The sequence below is a fragment of the Lytechinus pictus genome, chromosome 2, assembly GCF_037042905.1.
Source record: "Lytechinus pictus isolate F3 Inbred chromosome 2, Lp3.0, whole genome shotgun sequence".
Classification (NCBI taxonomy): Eukaryota; Metazoa; Echinodermata; class Echinoidea; order Temnopleuroida; family Toxopneustidae; genus Lytechinus; species Lytechinus pictus.
The window spans coordinates 33,826,552-33,848,513 of record NC_087246.1 but is presented as its reverse complement, the minus strand read 5'-3'; the positions used below and the strand labels follow the sequence as shown (position 1 = coordinate 33,848,513).

Genomic DNA, 21,962 nt, shown 5'->3' with positions numbered 1-21,962 from the left:
AAAGAATCCCTGAAACTTGTTAATAATAGATAAGCTGAAATGTTTGGAATCCAGTTTGCTAACATAGCTTGTTGCTATGTCTGACAAACTCTGGAAAGCCTTCAGGTTGTCAAAATCGGCCATCACTTGAAAAATATATGCATAAAATTTTTTTACTGGTATCAAATAGGACCCATATTAATTAAAATTTAACAAATTAGTCTAGTAACCATGTACTTGTGTACTGTGGTCTATGTAATTAGGAGATAATTATACTTATTCAGGTTTTATGAATACAGGCCCATGGTGGTTTATTATACGCACAACTGGAAGACGTGACAAGATATTTTTTAGCACAAGAAAGGGTCACCAGTCATTTGTAAAGGGAAACTTACAAAAAGCTTTGCGAAATGTCCCCCAGTCTATCAAATGACTTACCCAGCTCCATTCTCTCTTCAAGTTCCATAGTGTGCCTCCTCACGTCTCCAACCTTCCAGCGACTTCCTTCGTCTGGATAGACTCCCTCATCAACCTCCATTCCTTCTTCCAAAATGGAATCACACACTTGAGGACTGCTCCTATCACGGCTGGGTGAAGCCGCTGCACTGTCCACTGCAGCATCAGTCTCTGTATCCTGCTGCAGAACCTCTGCTGCTTTCTTCTGCTCAAATTCTCTCTTATGTCGCTCCACCAAGCCCATCGAGAGCTGGATCTCTTCACCAGAAGTGGTGTAGACGGACGATCTATGCTCGCCTGTTGCTTCAGCTGTATCCATAGGCGCTGAGGAATTTTCTGCATTGTCCACACTACAATCTTGTGGCTTTTCGCACTGTCCATTATCAGTCCTATTTACATTTCTGATTTTATGGTTTGTTTCTGGTGAAGCCGTAGAGCAACCTTGCATGCTTCCTGCCGCAGATGAGGCCAGCTCATCAACAATTGAAACAACTTGACTGTCCAATTTCTCTTCTTCCCCTCCTTCCTCTACCTCGCCATCAAACTTCATCGACATAGACGATGTCGGACTCCCGTCCCTCATCTTCTCCTCCAACTCCTGTTTCTGCCGTAGTACTGTTCCAGGATTCCAAGGAATGGACTCCCTTTTGTAGGCTTCTACTTCACTTTCCTCTCCATCCTCACCTTCCTTTGTTGAATCCACTGCACCCATCACGCTACTCTCAATTTCTGTAATCTTAGACTTCACACATATCTTCTGGTACGCTTCCCCCTCGGAGCCGTCCAATGAAAGTTCATTTGCACTATTGTTGTTTGTATTCAGCATAGTATCTTCCATGCTGGAGCCTTCCACTGTGTCGACCACCTCACAACTAACTGGTGGCTCATTGGAAGGAAGTACTGTCAATGGCATCACTTCAGGTTCAGTTGCAACGACAAAAGGGACTGTCCCTGAGGCTAGTGCCCCTTCCTTCTGCAGTTTCACAATGGAACTTGGTCTGACCGTAGGGGGAACCAAGACCTGGATGTCGTCACAATCGCTGTCACCCGTGTCCTCACCAACAGCACCCTTGCAGCGTGGCTCACTGGTGCCCACCACATATTTGCCTGCTCCGAGATGAGTAGGATCAGGTCCAATGAAAAATGAAGGACCTCCTCCGACTGCCCCCTCGGGAGACTCCAGCTCCTCTAGCTTTTTCTTTCTCTCTTTGACAGAGAAGGACTTGTTTCTGGGTATACCACGGGGTGCGAGTTCTTCAGTAGAGCCAGAGTCTAGAGGCTTGCCACTTGTCAGGCACTCAGCAGATTCACTACGGCTAAGAGAACTTTCAGATTTACACCGAAACATCCTGTGTCTCTGACGGCTAGAGGAAGACAAAAATACATAAATATGAACAAGTATCTACTTACAGAAAAAATTTTATGGTGTAAATGAATGGCGAGCTACAAACTGACAAAACATTAAAATCAAATATGTAAGTACAAATTTAAGTAGTCAATCCCCCAATCAATTTTCCTTTAACCAATTCTTCTTAAAAATTGGGATGTAGTTTTATGAGGGAAAGTGCAATAATGAATAGTGCTAGTTTCTGTATTGCCGAAGTGACTCCAAGTCAAACTTTGAAATGCATGTAGTCCCTAAAGGACTGAAATTGGCCAAACTACTTGAGACTAACCTTGCTTCTAGGATACCTTCATAGACCTGTAGCTGCTTCATGAAGGCTTCATTAGGTCTGATGATAGATCGCTTGGCTTTGACCAAGGCCAAAGCATCTTCCAAAGTCATTCCATACTCCTTCATGGCATACGCTATCACCTGGCGAATCAAAGATGAACAAAAAAGGGGAAAAGATAGAAATAATTATATTACGAGTTATCTATAAAAAAAAAATAATGGTTCACTGCACGGCATTACTCTTCAATGACCTCTTTTGCTGACATCGTCTTGCTGGCAATGTGGGCATCGTCCCATGCGCATGATCTTTGCAATAATTGAGTCAGTTTGGTTATCAGTTTGGTGATTGCATAGCAATCAGTTCTCTGCACATTGTGAAGCATTTGGCAAGTGATATGTACTATGTAAACATGTTGGTATTATCAGTTTTATTAGGTACATTATTAACAGCCTTTGAAATCACTTTGAGATGAAATGAAAACAAGTTGCACAAAAACTTGACCTTTTAACCTCTAGATGACCTTTAACCCCATCATCCTCATGAACACATGTGGTATTACCCAAGGATTATATGTATCAAGTATGAACATAATTGATGAAAAAATAAAGAAATGAAAGCAAGTTGAACAAAAACTTCAAAAAATTTTAACAGACCATCAGACTTATAGACTAACCGACCAACAGGAAAAAATGATTACTACATGTAGGTCTGTGCCAAACTTTGTTCAGGCGAGACAAAATGATCATAAAACGGTGATATGTACCCTTTTGTTTTTCTGCTTTAATCAACACCAACTTTACGCGAGGGTGAAATTTCCCTTTAATTCTTTGTGAAATAGAACCCTGTCATTCAGGGGTGGATCCAGGATTTTCCATGGGGGGGGGGGGGCACATTTTCCTGAGGAAAAATTTGACAAGCAAAAAAAAAAGGGTCTTCACTTTCAAAAGGGGGGAGGGCACACTTGTGTTTTAACCGCATTTTTACATTACAAATTTGAATTTTGCCTCTAAAATGGGGGGCAGGGGGCACGGGCCGGCTGTGCCCCCCCCCCCTGGATCCGCCAGTGCTGTCATTAGCTGTCAATTGTAATGAATATGTAACATGGTGCTTACCGTAGAAGCAGATCGACTAATACCCATCTTACAATGGACCAAAGCTTTTGAGCCTGCCTCTCTGTAAATTAGAAAACCACAAAGACATCAATGTTGCAGTTACTCCTCGTGCACTTAGTATGTGTCCAACCAGAATTAGATGGTGACCAGGCAAAAACAAATATACAGGGGTTAAGGGTGATTCACCCCTCCCCCATGCCAATAATAACCCTCGTGAATTAGATAAGAGCCCCTGTAAACTGCTATTCGGTTCAATACAGTGTCATTTGGCACAATTAGAAGTAGGAAGATAGTCCCTGTTCAGGAAATATTAACTTTTTATCATGTGGTGACCAATCAAATCAAATCGATTGATTTCAGTAGCTTAAAACTGTTATTGCAAATGTGCAATTGTAACAAGTTTCAGGAAACAGGTCACATATAATAACCGATGCCAATCAAAATGATTAAAGAGGCTAGTGTAGCAAACAAGCATGTGGCTTTCATTCGTAAAGTCAATCATAACTTTAAAAATAACTTTGTGAATCAGACCCCACAACTGTGAAAGAGAGACTCACTTGGCTTTAGAGAGAAATTTGTAGGTGGCATTCCAGTGATTCAAGAGGTTCTCTTCCACGTCATCAAACAGGCGCACGTTGTAATACTGGAAACGCTCCGGGAAGAAGTTGTCACATTCTTTGGTGATGTTCAAGATATAACCAACTCTGTTGAAAGATACACAAACATTTGATACTGATCAGTTGAAACTCTATATTCAAATTCAAATTCAAATGCAAATGCAAATTCAAATTCAAATGCAAAGCAAATTCAAATGCAAAGTCAAAGTCAAAGGCAAATTCAAATTCAAATGCAAATTCAAATTAAAATGCAAAGTCAAAGTCAAAGGCAAATTCAAATTCAAATGCAAATGCAAATTCAAATTCAAATGCAAATTCAAATTCAAATTCAATTTCAAATTCAAATTCAAATTGTAGGTTGCATTCAGTGATTCAAGGGGTTCTCATCCACATCAAACAGGCGCACATTTTAATACTGAAAACATTCTGGGAGGAAATTGAAATTAAAAAAACTCAACTGAAATCGAAATCAAAATTGAAATTCAGAATTAATACCCCCATTACATCACACGCTACATCTGTGTAATGGCAGTAACGCAGTAAAAATTGCTAGAATGTACTGAGATTTAGATGTTCAATCTAGATGAATGTATTTTGTTTGCGAGTATTTATTCCAAGCTATGATAAAGAATGGTTAATAAATTATTTCAGGTATTACTCACAGATATTTTTATTTACTGTTGGGGAGAGTAATACCCAAATTGCTACATCATTGTAAATACTTCATAAAAATCAAATTACACAGTACAATGATTATCTCAAAATTTGTAAATGTTAAAGTTTGCTAAAAATTTGTTCTTCAAACTGTTGCAAACTTATAATGTGACAAACTTGGGACTTGAAATCAGTAAAATCCAACAAGGAAAATAGTGAAATATATAAATAGAAAACAAATAACCTACCCATGCTCCTCTAATTCATCTAGATCAGTGGCATTCCACTCAGAACCCTGAAAATTGAAGAAAAAAAAGTAATTATGAAAAATAAGTATACTAGGAATTAAATGAATGTTGATTTCAATACAGACCTGGTTAGGGAAATAGATATTTATTAAATCATATTTGGAAGGTGCATGAAGCCTACCATAACATTTCATAAAATAAGAAACATGAATGTGAAGACTGGAGACATGACATCACTCACTGCATATTCATGACAGCATACATTGAATCATTTCTTTGAAATAGTGTAAAACACAAATTAAAAAAAAAAATATATATTTTCATCATTTTCAATTTGTGGCATTTTACTTGTCTGATTTTACTGTATGTATTTCACTCTGTGTACCCCTTTCAGGTAATGATACTTACCAAGTATATATGATCAAATATCTTTGTAGCAGAGTCTAGTTGGCCATAGATAAGAAGGATCTGTTTATCGATGAATTGCTTGTACTCCTTCAAGTCTTTGCCTATCTCTCTTTCCAGACTACTCCTGACCTGTAAGAACACAGAGAAGAGAGGAGAGAAAGGAGGAACAGAATCAGTGAGTGAAGGAAGAATGAGAGAAAGAAGGAAAAATGATGTTTGTCACATTTAAAAAAAATAAAGAACTATTTTTGACTCTTCAGGGATTAGTTGCAATTAGTTCCAATTTATGAAGACCAGAATATTTCTCTCACTTTGAACTCCCATGAAATAAAAAAAAGTAAGCCCTTAGAGTGATACTTTGTCCACTTATACTGGTCCTAATCAACGAACAAGATGGACTTATTAGTTTGGCAAATTGATGACTCCTAGGATTAATCCTAGATTAAAAGGGGCCCCATCTTACAAAGAGTTATGATTGATCCAATCATTCTCAACTGGATGGAATTCCATTCATACCATTTTTTTTTCTACAGGAAATTTGCACAATCTCCTAAAGGGAATCACACTGACTTTTCAAGAAAACAATGAATGTATGAATATACATTATATCCAGAAAGTCTTTTGAACAAACTTTCATTTTAGATGTTGATGTTGCTGGCCGTCCATAGTTGTGGTTAATCGGATCAATCGCAACTCTTTGTAAGACGGGGCCCAGAATAAAAACAATCATTGTGTATTCTTACCATTCTTGAGGTAACGGATTCAAGGTCACATTGGATCATAACTTCTTTTAACTTGACGAATATAAATCTTCTGGTCAGCTCATCTTCTGTAGGACAGTACCTTCCACTAGAAAGTTCAAAAACAGAGAAAGAATTAAAGGAGATAGTTAACAACTATAGATACATGTATGCAAGGATGGGGGGGAGTGGCAGGTTTTACAAACACTGCAGTCTCATACAGCTATGAAGCTAACAAGTTCTCATCATTTAAATATTGAATCCTACCAGCCATTATGATTAATGACTTTACAAATCTTATTCATTATCATTTTTATTACCATAGGGGTCAAGAATGCCTCCAAAGGGACAAAAAATAGCAGCCCTTGACACACCCTGTGTTATTGAAGAATTTCATCTCTTTACTCTGGTAAAATTATGTCTGGTAAATATCTATATTCATTAGATACAGTATGCTTCTTTAAAAATCCTATTAATTATCATTATTGATATCATCATTGTACCATAGGGGTCAAGAATGCCTTCAAAGGGACACAGACAAAATGGCGGCTGTTCGACTCACTCTCTGTTGTAGAAGTTGTTTAATTCATCAATCTGTGGTGATATCATGTCTGATAAGTATGACCATTCAACTGATACATTAACTTTACAAATCCTATTCATTATTTGATTTATCTTCATATCAAAGATTTAAAGGACAAGTCCACCCCAACAGAAAGTTGATTCGAATAAAAAGAGAAAAATCCAACAAGCACACCACTGAAAATTTCATCAAAATCGGATGTAAAATAAGAAAGTTATGATATTTTAAAGTTTCGCTTAATTTCACAAAACAGTTATATTCACATCCTTGTCGGTATGCAAATGAGGAGACTGATGACATCACTCACTCACTATTTCTTTTGTATTTTATTATGTGAAATATGAAATATTCCAATTTTCTCCCTGTTGTCGTGTGAAACAACGATTAATTCCTCCCTGAACATGTGCAATTACCATTGTTAAATACTATATGTTCCAATCAAGTTGGTCCTTATTGTCAAATCTGTAAAAAATGAAATATTGTATAATTCAAACAATAGAAAACAAAAGAAATAGTGAGTGAGGGACATCATCGACTGCCTTATTTGCATGTCACTGAGTTGTGCATATCACTGTTTTGTGAAAAATAAGCAAAACTTTAAAATGTCATAACTTTCTTATTTTACATCCGATTTTGATGAAATTTTCAGCATAATGCTTGTTTGATTTTTCTCTATTTATTCAAATCAACATTTCTCTGGGGTGGACTTGACCTTTAAAAAGAGCCTTCAAAGGGACACAGACAAAATAGCGGCTGTTGTAGAGGTAGTTTATCTCATCACTCTGTGGTGCAATCATGTCTGGTAAGTACTAGTATTACCATTCAATAGACACATTACTTTACAAATCTTATTCATCATTATCATTATTAATATTATTGTCATTATATCAAAGGGATCAAGAATGCCTTCAAAGGGACACAGACGAAATGGCGGCTGTTCGACTCACTCTCTGTTGTAGAGGTAGTTTATCTCATCACTCTGTGGTGATATCACGTCTGGTAAGTACTCCCATTCCTTGAGGCAGTAGTAAGGTGAGGAGATGCTGCTTTGGTAATAGCCTATCCAGGTCATATGAAGGCCTCCAATGAAGTAGTTGTGCGCTCTAGCCAAGTCACACGCCCTGTACAGGGCCTGCAATGCGGACCTGATAGGGATGGGGGCAGATGGAGAAGGGGGGGGGAAGAGGAGGGGGACCAAGATGGAAAGAGGAGAGAGGAAGAGAGAGAACAAGAGAGAGAGGGAGGAAGGTCAAAGCAGAGAGGCCAAAGAGAGGAAAAGACATTAAGAGATGAGGTTTAAACGGTTGTGAACTCTACAATATACTGATGAAAGATGATGAAGAAAATCCATATTTTATTGTTCGAAATAGACATGAAACAACACCCCTCCCCTTCTAAGATGATTATTCCATCAAGTGTTGTCACCCTACATGATAACCTAAGAAAAGCTCTAAAGAGTCACCCACCCTAAGGCAAAAAAAGCAACTGATCATGATAAGATGGGTATGTAAGATAACTATTAAAGAGACAAATTAATTCAATTTATTAGGCAGAAAACTATGTTCCTACTGGGAAATGTACTTGATTTGGAAAATACTCTTCATATGCTTTTTTTTTGTATAACAGAGGGTAGCAGCTCTAGATAGGTAAATGACAACTTTTTTTTCAAAATAAGAAGTTGACTGTAAATCCAAACTGGTCTATTATAAAAGAATAGAGTAGTTCTGAAAAAGCTGCTTCTCTCCAGGAATTGAATGAAGGATATTAAAAGCTTACCACTGATGGTACATTTACTTTAGAACCTTGATTCTGATTGGATGGTGAGCTATTTTACTATAGTAACCGATTGATGCAATAAGACCATGCGTTGACAAGCATGATGAACTCCATAAATCGCTCTTGTTTAACTTGTGGAAGTGTGGTAATCATTCGAGCATATTTTGTGGCTTTGGTCAAGATAGCGCTTGCTCAAAAGGGGTCTGTTTTTCAAAAAAGGTGGGAGCTAAATACTTTCAGGGGCTATTAACATGAAGCTTAGCAATTGATTATTGGGCTGAGTTCTATGATTGACCGCACTGTTTATTTTGTATGATCAATCACAAAAACATCTACGCAATCATTACGCTTTACGCTACAGCACCAAGATGAAGGATTTGAAGCAAAGTCCTCAAGGTACAAGGTCATCAAAGGTCTCTGCTTACCACATGGCCTGTATAGACACTGGCTTGAAGACGTTGATCTTCTCTCCCGTCGTCACAGAGAAGCCACCATCCCCACCCATGTGGATGATGCTATCGGCCCAGATGGGTAGAACCAATCCAATGGTAGCCTTGTCCTGGATAATATCAACACCAAGGATGATGGTCTCTTCGGTGTTCTGATGGGTGTCCAAGCAGGACACCAGGACCATGTAACGGATGAAGTTGTCTGAAGAGGACTCAAGCCTTACAGCCTGTAATGGGGGGAGGAGGGAGATGAGATGGAAGGGATGAAATTGAAATAGGGATTTTTCGATTTTTTATGATATTGCATTTTTTAGATCAAATATGCAATCTTTCTAACTGGGGGCAAGCCGGGAATATATTTAGATTATTTAACTCCCCGCAAAAGCCTTTGGCATCCCATTCTATTGTCTTTAGTTCTAAGTTGAAAATAGTAAAGAATATTGGGAAATATGAATATACTCTCATACACTCATCAGTATCAAGTCACACATTTGATGTTTGTGGAATAAACACCATTTACTCTGGCACTTTAAACAGTGATTTCATTCTGCTATAATTTCCCTGTATTTCTATGAATAATTTCACATTATCTGACAAAGTACCTATGCACAAAAAGCTAAAAAAGACATAGCTTTTACTGCTTCATAAATGTCCATGAGACAAATGTACACTTTTTACAAAATATTTGCTAACTTATGATTACTAATAACTAACACAAATATCTGCAATCAATTGGAAGTTTCAATCAACAATTTTCATTGGTTGATTGTTGGTAAGATGAACAATATGAAAATACAACTGCAAATTTGATTGGACGGTATGTGCGATTACGAAATGTTGTACAACAGAGCCCCGGGCCCCCAAACATCAAGCTTTGACAATTGATCATTAGTTGACATGTACGCCAGATTGCAAATAATGCAATCAATTATAAAAAATTTAAAAAAAACGACAATCAATGATTACGCTTTGTGTTAGAGGGCACTGAGGACACTTACCATTTTGATGGTGTCCTCCTGTCTCAGGATCCAGAAGATACATTGTAGATGAAGCTGGAGTTCACCGACCACTACAACACAGAAATCATACCACTCATTAGTAATGATGCTCAATGCTTAAAGGGGAATCCAACCCAAATAAAAACTTGTTTTTATAAGAAAAAGAAAAATCAGACAAGTTGATAGGTGAAAGTTTGAACATTATTGGACAAACAACAAGAAAGTTATGAATTTTTAAAAGTTGTAAATATTGGTAATCACTATACTCATGGAGACTTCAAATTGGCCGCATATGGGATGGCATAGTGATGTAAGGCAAGGACTACTCTTCCATGTACTCCAATACATATTATGGCTGAAATGTCATTTTTCCCAAAAGTTTTATTTCAAATTATATTTTTCTTTCATGAGGACATTAAATAATATACTACCTGGGTTATATTTAGATTACTGCCCAAGGGGAATGGATACTTAGGAGAAAACCACAAATCCCTGATAATAAAGTACATGGCCTATGGGAAAGTTGTCCTTGCCCCTTGTCATAATTTACTTACCCAGTTGCCAATTTGAAATCTACATGGTCTTACAGATCTCAATTTTAAAACAGCTATAACTTTCTTATTGCTTGTCCGATTTCTTTCAAACTTTCACCATTCTGTTAAGTTTATTTTTCTCCTTCCCAACACAACATTTTATGGCCAAGGCTGGATTCCCCTTTACAAAGTAGAATCAAATGATATAATACCCTGATGTACACTTATTCAAAAGGGAGATTCCTTGTGCCTCAGCAGTTGTGAAGAACTTTCTCCCCTCTTCCTTTAGAGGGGTTGGACAACCAAATTTGGAGGAGAGAGCGATCTGAAGTATGAATTGATGATGCACAGCTGTTTTCATTGAATGCGAGTGAGCACAAAATGAGGTACACGAATGGCATGTCACTCACAGCGACTTCTGTGCATCATGACCCAACCCCATCCCCCCCCCCCAAAAAAAAATCTCCCCGCTGATCCTTGCAATTACGTGATATTTCCATATGTCCAACGCTATCTCTTTGTCTGTCTGTCTCTGCATGTCTTTAACTTTATCCTTGTCAGTCAGTCTCTGAATCCAACTCCTCCCTCTCTCACTTTCTCACACTTTTTCATCCCCTCTCCCACCCCAGCCCCCTATCCTTACTCTCTCAATCTCATTATGAAAATTCTTAACTATATCATAATCCATACTGTTACTAAAGAACAAGTCTCTACAAACAAAAATCAATTTCATATTCCCCATAGATGTATCTAAGATAATTCAAAACTATTTCATCTTAATTTGTTTAAAAGTAAATATTGTTTTTTTAAACTGAAGAGCCACTTGAAGTTTAAAGCCTTGGCATCTGCACAGAGTATCTGTCATAACTTTTATCATACAAACTGAGAGGCAATAACTAATGGCCTTTGGTTCAAGTGGAATGGTCAAGTGTTCATGGGTCAATAGCAAGCCAATAAATTCAAATTTATGAACATACCAGAGCACGGAGCCGACGATCTTCTGATTATAAAGTTGAAGAGGATCTCTTCACCCATATCCTGTTTCGAATAAGGTGGCACAATTTCTCTAGAGATGCTCATGTAAGAGTGTTTAAGAGCTTCAGTTTCATTTATAAATAAGGCTTGAGTTGAATAATATAATGAAATTCAGCTCCCAAAACATGTATTTTCTTTTTAAAAGGTGAGAAATCAACATCTCTTAAAAATTAAGAAATTGTGAGACAAATGTGGCTCACTGTGATATAAGAAATTCTAAATTCCAAAACTGATTTAAATTCAATGAAACTTTATCAAACAAAATTTGAATAAAACTATGAAAGGCTACTGTCCAATCTTTAAATCTTACTGTTCTTTTTTTTTCATTATGTTTTATTGCTATTTTGTCTGCCTTTCCTCTTTTAACTATTTATAGCTATGCATTCTGGTCTACTTTAAAACCATTCCAAACATGTATGTTATTCTTTTGATTTACTTTTAGAAAACATACAATTTTTTGCACATTAATAGTTTTTTTTTTACTGCTAAATGAAAACACTCAGATGAGGTATGCATTATCATATTGCAATCAGGTAAAAAAATATCTATTTTGTCCTAAAAAAAAGACTAAAACATGGAGGTGTTTCATAAAGCAAGATATAATATAACAAAGACAAATATTTTAGTCAACAGGAAGAGAGACTGCTGAAAAGAGATTGAAAGATAAGGTGATCAGCAAAAGGGAAAATCCCCCTTATTCTTTCACCTGTAACAATGCAAGGAAAGAGATTATGAAAATTATTTCATTAAAGCTAGAAGGCAGTGTTAAAGTAACATTGATAAATACTGCCCATACCTACGTCTACCACTCCTTAAAGACCATGCCTCCCACCCCCTAGAAATGAGGTGAATCAAACTTTTTGTAAGTCCATGATCAAATGGCAGGAGAAGAAACATATATTCAAACAGACTATGAAGACCGTAGATTACAAATTATCAAACCACATACTTCCACCATTTCCCCGGGGGGGCCACTTACATTGACGAGTGGATACCATGCGCGACCAAAAAAACACGTAAAAAGGATGTCTTTTTCAAGATAGGGCACGTTACGTACGTAACGTGATAAGGGTGTCAAAAACACAAAAATATTGAAAAAAGGGTATCTATTTCGCTCGGAAAAATATACGTGTTTGGGGTCAAATATGCGGGGATGATAAAACAAAATCAAAATGTTTTATAAAGGATGTCCTTTTTGCCCAAACATGTGTTTAGAGTCCGATTTGCGCGAGGTGTGGAAGGTGGGGCCGTACTAATCATAATAATGGTGTGTAAAGGTAAAACCGACGACCGACGGACCCGTGACAACAATAAAACATCGCTTTACTTGTTTAGGGGTTCATTTCAGGGAATACTTGCCAATAGTATTTGTTTCCAATACTTGTTAAGGGTATAGTTTCACACGCCAATACTTGTTAAGGGGTGCATTTTCAGAATATGGAAAATACGTGTTTAGGGTGCTTTTCAAGACCCCTTGGTCGCGCATGGTATCCACTCGTCAATGGAAGTGGCCCCTCCGGGACCATTTCACATTAAAAGGGAAGATTCTTGGACCAAAAAACTGAATATTTGATAATAAAATGCAGATTGAGAGGGTAAAGGGTGTCATTAATAACTAAAATATCTATACATCAATCCATGTTCAGTCACGTTTGCTCATGACAGAATAAAAGGTGTACTGTATCACTTTGTAGATAATCAACAATATAAGAAAGCTGTCAGGTAGAGAAATGGAAATTATCAATTATCTATAAAAAATAAAAAAATAAAAAAATAAACATTTAAGATTGCTGAGTGGAAACATGTACATCTGCCAATTAGTTCCTATCTTAAAATAAGAATTTGCAATTATGATTAGAATTGTAGCTGGAATGATGATTTTGATTTCTTGAATACTGCCTTTAGTAAGTTATATTAATGTTATATTAACTGTTTTTATTAAGTCTTATTAACAATGGTTCCGATAAACACAAAACAAAGCATCAATACACATTTGATACAATCTCTTTCTTCAATGGTACTATAACAACCACACTCTTCCTCGATAAACTTGGTCCCTCGAAATTAAAAGGTCGTTTGGTTAATAACCCCCATGCACTACAGTAATCTACTCAGGTGAAAGCTAAAAATGGAACATGGCTCATCGGCGTCAATACCTCGAGGTAAGTGCTAACGAATGAATAATGATAGGAAAACTAGTGATAGAGCTCCTTAGATAAAGAGAGTAAGAGACGTTATCATCTGTTATTTAACTCATTCTGATGAGAGTTTTAGTGATCGGTTGACTCAACAACACTCACTTGTCTGTAGAACATGAGAGGCTTTGCTCAATCAATACTTTTTACCTCAGAAGCTGAAACCGCAGCTGCAATCCAGCTAATTTGTGTCAGTAAAAAAAAAGAAAACCAAATGCAATCACAAAATACTGACAAAAAGTTGCCATCTTGATGGTTATTGTGTAGAAGAACTGAAGTCTTAAAAAAACAATTAACACCAAAGAAATCTCTTCTGTGGACCGTCTCTATGTTTAAACATCACATGCTAAGTGAGATGAACTCTTCTTATTAAATGGGTCAAACTTGCTTATTCTCTGTGATACATAGTGGGTAGACTCTAAAAGAGGGAGTAGTGTTGAAATTTAATTGAATGCTAACCAGAAGAGTTTACATTTGAGTTGCAAATATTGTGACTTTAGCCTTAGAAAATCAAATGAACACACGCTTAGACTGGCTCCGCATGAGGCAGATTGATTCATAATTGCTCATCCATAATATACTTCGATTTTTAACTAAGTACGCAAGATTGAGATTGATTTAAATGGTTTTTACCCCTCTTTCAGAATTTTCAAAATTCCTCCGTGTGGGAAATGAAAAATTATAGGAAACACTCAAGACCCATATTAACTCATCATCACCTCAACAGAAGAGCAAAAAAAAACACTTTTCCTCGGAGACGAGACTATCTATTCATCTCATTTTTAAAACTTTGTCTCTTAATTTTTTTTTATTCCTCACAGAGGATAAGGATAAGCCTAATTGATTGCTTACCTTGTGTATTTAAATAGATAAACATTTTACTTGGTTTACTTCAAAGATGTCAACACTTCTCTGCAGAATCTTTATTTAGCTGTGCAAAATGGATGAGTTAGGCATATGACAAATGCTTTAGTGACAGATGAGCTATTTCAGTTGTTGCCGATTATAAACCCCAGCCCCAGCCTCCGATTACATTTACAAACCTTGCATTGTCTCTAGTTTCCAGGCGTACACCCCTGCTTACAGCAGATTGGGACCTATGGTCTGAAGCTTCCTCTAAACAAGTGGGAACTTCAGGGGGAAATTTAGAATCTCGCCAAAAAATGAAATTTACTGCCCCTGCCTGTCGTATAATAATTTTCCTGATTGAGGCCTTTCAAACACATATCTTGCACGTTTCTTTATTGTAAAATCAGAATGCCACTCTCCACCCAGGTATTAAATGGACACCCGATAGGATGCGAATGCTAATGTAGTATGCCTAGCATTTGAGTTACAAACTCTTGCTGAAAAGCTCCCTATAGTGAGAGGTGAAAGTGCAGATATTGTGTTAGGGTAAACCAGATTGATTCTGATGACCAGGATAATGATATATATCTGTAAAGCACTCAGAGATATTCCGATGTATTAAATGCTAGAAGCAGAATATTACACTATCATTGTCCAGCTATTCTAATTGCAATCGAGAAGTCACATGGTAAAATCTTCGGAATAGAATACTGCCATATTACCATATTAAACTAATCACTATTCTCATAACCCATCCCTCCTCTTAAATGCACTACTACTATTCCAATCCTCTAGCGGAAAATGAAGCAAATACTCTGTGATTTTTAATGACTAATTTGTTCTATGCCAATCAGATGCAAGGATTTCAGTAGCTTATAACAATAAGTGAAAATCGCTGACTATGTTGTTTCATGAAATGCTCCCCTAGATGTTTCCACATCCATCCTTCCCCCTCTTACATCTCATCCCATCTCCATGGAAACCATGGATTATTACATGGCATTCTGGGCAAATTGCTCCCGTTTCAATCAACCTCGCATCAACGTCCTTTTATAATAACGGTATGTTCTATCTAACACACCCTATGATGAGTAGCAGGTACTGAAGGATAATTTCCATTAAACTGAGTCAACATGGTCACATAGGCCCGTATTCTGAAGTCGGGTTTAATCTAAACTCTGGTTTTAAGTTGAGGTTCAATATATCGGCTCATTTGACTCCCAAAACATTATGAACTCCTGGGAAGGATATGTATGACAGTTGGAATCACCATTAAAGAATTAGACAAGAGCACAGGATAAATAAGAAGCATTCACTGTAAACAAAATTTGAAACGTTTGGTTTCCCATAATTTTAGCACAGAGTTAGACCATGGTCTAAAGTTAAACCTGACTTCAGAATATGGGCCATATTGTCTGAATTTCATGAAAATATCCAAGCAAGAAATTCCACCTGAGTTTTAATATGACATTTTTTGCAAGAAAAATAATTAAAATGATAACATATCAACTACCAGATTCTTATTCTCAGGTCAGTTCTGGAGGAAGCTTCCCACATTAATGTGCAAACAAATTGCAGTAATATTAGCGCATGAACGGAAATCCCACTGGTTCTACTTAAAATTACCAAAAGCTTATTAAATGCAACATAATTCTGCCTTAATTCCTGATCTATTACAGAAGTCAGAACTAACTTTCCACATGAGAATCATCATGGTAATTGAGGCTTCTTTTCTCCAACTATTGAAGAACATCATACAATCCATTAGAGTAATTGAATACTATGAAATACTTGTACACGTTCAAGAAAAAATTAAAATAATCAGACTTCGTAAGCTTCAATAAAGCAGGCAACATACCAAAATGACAACCCCCACTCCCCCAGCAAATAAACCAAAATGTTACTCAACTTCCTTCATAATGTGAGAGCTCAATTAAAATCAATTAGTTCAGAGACAGTATCTAGAACAAAGACACTTAATTGAAAGAAAATCAATTAACAGCTGTTACAAGCATTTACTGCACAGATGACACAACCTGGATATTCAATACCGAAACCTCCTAAAATCATCATGTATTATTGTTGGAGATAATTATGGAGCCATTTTCCAATTAAAAGGAACACCTCCATGTGTGAAAAATAGCAATATAATGACCTGATTGAATGAAAGGGAAAATTAAAGGAAGAGTTGTATAAAGCAGAGCCGCCAAGTTGTATTTTGCATTTTCAGTATTCTTATCCCCCAAAATCAGTATTTTGACAAAAAAATCAGTATTTTTACCGTGTGAGATAAATATTTTGTATTTTTCCCCAAAAAAGTGTATTTCATAATAAAATGCTTGGCGCACTCGCCCATCACGGCGCTCAAGCTGCATGCAAGCTAAAATGTGCACTGCTCTTGCAGATGAAAAAAAAAACATTGAAACTTGTGTATATCTCACCCTGGTTTTTACAAAATGATTGAAAAAAAAAACAAGTTACCTGAAATTACATTGATCTAATAACCATATTTGTGTACGTTTTATGAAATAGAGTCATATAGAGATGATTTTTCTCAATAAATTTCGATTTTGTAAAAAAAAAAAAAATCGTACTACTTGGCAGCTCTGATAAAGCACATGTAACAAGTGTGGTACTTATGGGTTTCACTCTTTCCAAGGCTCCGCACTTACTTTTTTTCCTGGTGGCCCAATCAGTCCACCAAAATCATCAATTTCTTTTTTTGGGGTGGCCTGTAACAACAATTTAGTGGCCCTAAAACAATAGAAAACATAACAATTTAATCAAAACTTTGGTAGCCCAACCGGGCCTCCAAGTGTGGGCTTTTACAGAATTTCTGTGGCCCGACTCTCATTTTTGTTTGCCCAGGGCCAATGCTAATGTTGAGCCCTGGCCTGCTTTTTCACCTGTGAAATGAATAGGGAGCTGCAATGTATATGACAGGATGTTTAGGAGATTGTTCCATAATCAACTAGAGTAACTTTACGCTTTTTTTTTCATATCTGTCGTACACTATCTGATATATTGGCTTTTTCAAAATTCTTAGTTTTAAAACTGAATATAAACAATAAAAATTTGCAATCATCTTTAAACGTTAATATGACAATAAATAGATGATAATATCTATTGAAATTGTTCTTGCACCTACCCCCTTATTTCTCCTCCCCCACACTATTTTTTTTGTCTCCCCCCTCTCACTCTCTCAAATTCATTCTTTTTGTCAATCTGTCCTGCTATCAGTCTATTTAGTGGTCTGTCAATCAATCTCCTGTGTCATACATTGTGGAAAAAACTTTTACCAATTCAAAATAATTTTAAGTCACAAATCAAATATACTAGAAAAGTGTGCAGTACATATTTCATTGAAATATAACAATGTTGAATGATAAAAGAAATGGCAAACTGTTCACAAGGATCACTGTTTTCAAGGACTATGTTTTAAAAATGTGTGACATGACTGCATATTGCACAAACATCACTCCTCTATTATGAATAGTGAACCTTACGAACAATGATCACCAAGCAGATCCCCTTCAAAAAGAAAATAAGATTATTAATAAATGAAAAAATAAAAAAATTAAATTACATCAAATTAAATTAACTATAATTAAACTAAATTTAAACAAATAATAAATAAATAAAAAATGAATTAAAAAATACTCATATATACCATCATTAGCCATGCAATTTTTTTTATGAAACAACAAAAAATGTTTAAATGGCTTTAAAAATAAATATCAAAATAAACAGAAAATAAATAAAGCAAACATGCCCTTTAGAAAGTGATTAACCTTTGGACAGCTGCATGCATAAAACACAAACAAGCTCATAAAAAACATCTTAATCTCTAACATTATCAAATACAAGACCAAACAACTTTCCCTCTGCAATTCTAAACTGAAGTCTGCATGGATTACAATTGAAAATTGCCTGTCATCTACTGAACAAAAACAGAAACCAAATCAGATAAGCAATCACTTTGTTTGCTTTTATAATAGTACATTTGGCAATGAACGAAGATGGCAGAAAGCAATTAATCATCTATGCCCAGCTTTTTATCATTTCAACATCAGCATGGGATCCAAATGCACTGGGTATGCAAGTATGAATTACATTTAGTATTTGTACGGTTTCATTTCCTGGGGCACAATATAAAAACATAAATTCTGAGCAAATAAGCATAACGTTAGTGTTACAAACAGATGATCTTCATGATCATGGAATTTATATTTTTTTACACACCAAGTCAAACCATTTCCCAAAACACCACCAATAAACTTGAATTAGAATCCAAACATCAACAAATGTTATAAACCAAATTCGATAATAATCCTCTAGGGCATTAATTTCCAAGAGAGGTGACAATTTTCAACTAAAAGGAAACCTTGCTGTGTGTATACCAGAGCTGCCAAGTTGTATTTTGCATTTTCAGTATTCTTATCCCCCAAAATCAGTATTATGACAAAAAAATCAGTATTTTTACCGTGTGAGATAAATATTTTGTATTTTTCCCCAAAAAAGTGTATTTCATAATAAAATGCTTGGCGCACTCGCCCATCACGGAGCTCAAGCTGCATGCAAGCTAAAATGTGCACTGCTCTTGCAGATGAAAAAAAAAAAACATTGAAACTTGTGTATATCTCGCCCTGGTTTTTACAAAATGATTGAAAAAAAAAAACAAGTTACCTGAAATTACATTGATCTAATAACCATATTTATGTACGTTTTATGAAATTGAGATGATTTTTCTCAATAAATTTCAATTTTGTAAAAAAAAAAAAAAAAAAAAAAAAAAAATGTTTTTTTTTTTTTTTTTTTTTTTAAATACAAAAAAACGTATTTTTTAAAGAAAAAACGTACTGCCGTATTTTGGTTGCAAAAACGTACTAAATACGGAAAAATCGTACTACTTGGCAGCTCTGGTATACACATCAAAGAAAAATATCCACATAAATCAATAATATCAAGAAAAAAAATTAAATTACATAATATGGCTTTTAGAGAAATATGTTCAGTCTGGCTGCTTGGCTTTTTTGTTCAACATGCACAAATGATAACAATACAACATCATGCTACCATTTTCACTGATCCCATGCTATTACTGAAGATCAATGTAAATGGCAAGCAAATCTCCTCCTCAAGCACAGCTCCCATTAGCCTCAGATCCAGTCTTTGTTTATCTTTTTCTTCTCAATCTCTTGCATTTATATTACATAAAGAATTAATTCAAACAATATTGGTGAGGAGGGTGATAATTTCCTTTCCATTTGGCTTAAATTCAACAAATTTATGTCCGTCTGCAAAAATTTGATTAATAATTTGTGGTACGTGCCTTCATTAAAAGCTCTGCTGGGATTTTACTGTTTAAAAAAAAAATGTCACCAAACTATTTAACTGCATGCTGCAGAAAGTATCAGCACTTGTTAAAGCAACCTAAAGGTCAGTGGTTTTACATCCTATTCAAAGGACATAGTACTGATGACTAATACCTCACCCAAGGATTCTAACAAATTGCCTTGGTCAAGGAAATTGTAAAACCGCAACATACATACGTTCCCATGGAAATAAACATACCTCTGTGAACCTCATTAATTACTTTTTTATTTTCCCTCAAATAAGTCCATGAATTGATTCTTAAAATAAAAAAAATAATTGGTGTCAGTACATGCAAGAGATGAGATGAAAATAAAATACAAAGAGCATGGATCAGAGACTACAAGCTCAATTGCAACAACACTGCAGCCGAGTCATTAGTTATTTTGCGATGGTTTGTTATATATGGTTTATAACAAATATACAAATAGCATTATGATGTTAATTTATTCAAAATCATAGCTTTTTTTTAACTTCTCTCTTTTGTCTATCATTGTAGGCATCTTACACTCATATCAAACTTTACAAGCAGTGGGGTCCAAAGATTTAAAAATAACTAGATACCAGTCTATATGATCGTTCCCTTTAGCCTCTATTATAAACACACATCAAATGGTATCATAAAAAGAAAGTTTATTGACATAAAGTCGAGAAAAATCAAACAAGTATAATGCTGAAAATTTCATCAAAGTCAGATGTACATGTAAAATACGAAAGTTATGACTCGTTAAAGTTTCGCTTATTTTTCACAAAACAGTTATATGCAAATGAAAGAGTTGATGACGTCTCTCACAATTTCTTTGTTTTGTTTTTTATTATGTTCAGGGAGGAATTAAACTTTACTTCACATGACAATGTGGAGAAAATCAAAATATTTCATATTCCATATAATGAAATACAAAATAGTGAATGGTTGATGTCACCAGTCGTCTCATTTTCATAGTGACCAGGATGTTCCCATAATTGTTTTGTGAAATTAAGCAAAAGTTTGAAATGTAATAACTTTCTTATTTTACATCTAATTTTTGAAGAAATTTTCAGTGTTATGCTTATTTGAGTTTTCCCTCTTTTATTCAAATCATCTTTTAATTGGGGGTGGACTTGTCCTTTAATAGCAGTAGAAATGAAAGAAACATTACAATGAAGATTTTGATGAAATCCATCAAAGAAAATTGAATCGAGTTATTTGTTTCCAATTTTTATTTTGTGCCATTGCATCTACCTATAAATCCCCCAAATTCCAATCTTTGAAAAGTAAAAATACTTTTCTCACTGAAGCTTATGCGTCTGATAATACATTGAATGTTAAGGCAACTCATTTAAACTTTTCGGGCAAAAATGCATTTGATGGAATTTACATCAAATAACATACAAAGGAGAAATTAATTACATGGGGTAAATAATCCCTTGTTTTCAAGGGCTATTTTCTTGTTAAGTTTGGGGCCTTTTCTTAACTAATCATGGATATTATTTTTATATCAGGAGGTAAATAGAAATTCAGAAAATGAAGAACAAAAACGATAAATTGTGGCAGATTAGGGCAATTCCACCAAGAGGGTCATAACCAATAGCGATGCTGTGAATGTTGGAGGTGATTTGGGCTGCAAAGAGGCAAAAAAATAAATAAGAGTCAACCTGGATTATTTCCTACTAGTATGCTGTAAATAACATAAGTGGTCAAATCAAAAGTGTGTGGGGGAAGGCTATATGAAATAAATAACTCATCCCCCCATGTGTATCATCCTGTAGAATATGAGTATCACTTAATTGCCCAAATAAATAAAATTTTACTGCCATTGATATGATACAATGTCGGAGCAATAAGCAATGCATGATTTACTTGCTTGATTTAAAGTGCTGCTTGAATTGTAACATGTAAATCAAAATTAACAAAATAAAAAAATATATAAAAGCATGATTATTATTGAAATATAAAACTTTGTAAAAATCTGCAAGCGATGTAGAAACGCAGATGAAGACATTATGGAAAAAACTTCAGGTGAAGAATTTGGGAAAAGTTAGACAGTTAACATAAACCCCATGCTTGTAAGTTTGATATAAGTTGGGCAACAGTTAATATGGGTGGATGGTATTAGTTACTCTTGTGTTACGGCAATCATGTTTGAACGAGGAACATTTCACAGTTAATGTACAGATTCATCAAACGACCAGGGGAGCTATGAATCATGTAGTTTAAGATTAAAAATATTTGTTTCTAAAACTACAGTTATTATCAGTATCAATTTCAATTATTCCACACTTCTTAAACTTTAACTGTAGA

The 21,962-nt window shown here is 35.5% G+C and overlaps 1 protein-coding gene across 1 annotated transcript in view; it reads right to left on the bottom strand.

The window, feature by feature from the left end:
* The window catches only part of LOC129281135 (uncharacterized), a 34,989-nt gene that overhangs the window by 6,328 nt on the left and 6,699 nt on the right, over window positions 1–21,962 (bottom strand). The window contains exons 3-12 of the mRNA XM_064115510.1: window positions 9,697–9,767; window positions 8,675–8,925; window positions 7,421–7,618; window positions 5,894–5,999; window positions 5,151–5,279; window positions 4,743–4,789; window positions 3,781–3,927; window positions 3,224–3,284; window positions 2,112–2,251; window positions 418–1,799 (exon numbers count right to left, since the gene is read on the bottom strand). Coding sequence (XP_063971580.1) covers window positions 418–1,799; window positions 2,112–2,251; window positions 3,224–3,284; window positions 3,781–3,927; window positions 4,743–4,789; window positions 5,151–5,279; window positions 5,894–5,999; window positions 7,421–7,618; window positions 8,675–8,925; window positions 9,697–9,767 — 2,532 coding nt within the window. The remainder of the gene's footprint in view (window positions 1–417; window positions 1,800–2,111; window positions 2,252–3,223; window positions 3,285–3,780; window positions 3,928–4,742; window positions 4,790–5,150; window positions 5,280–5,893; window positions 6,000–7,420; window positions 7,619–8,674; window positions 8,926–9,696; window positions 9,768–21,962) is intronic.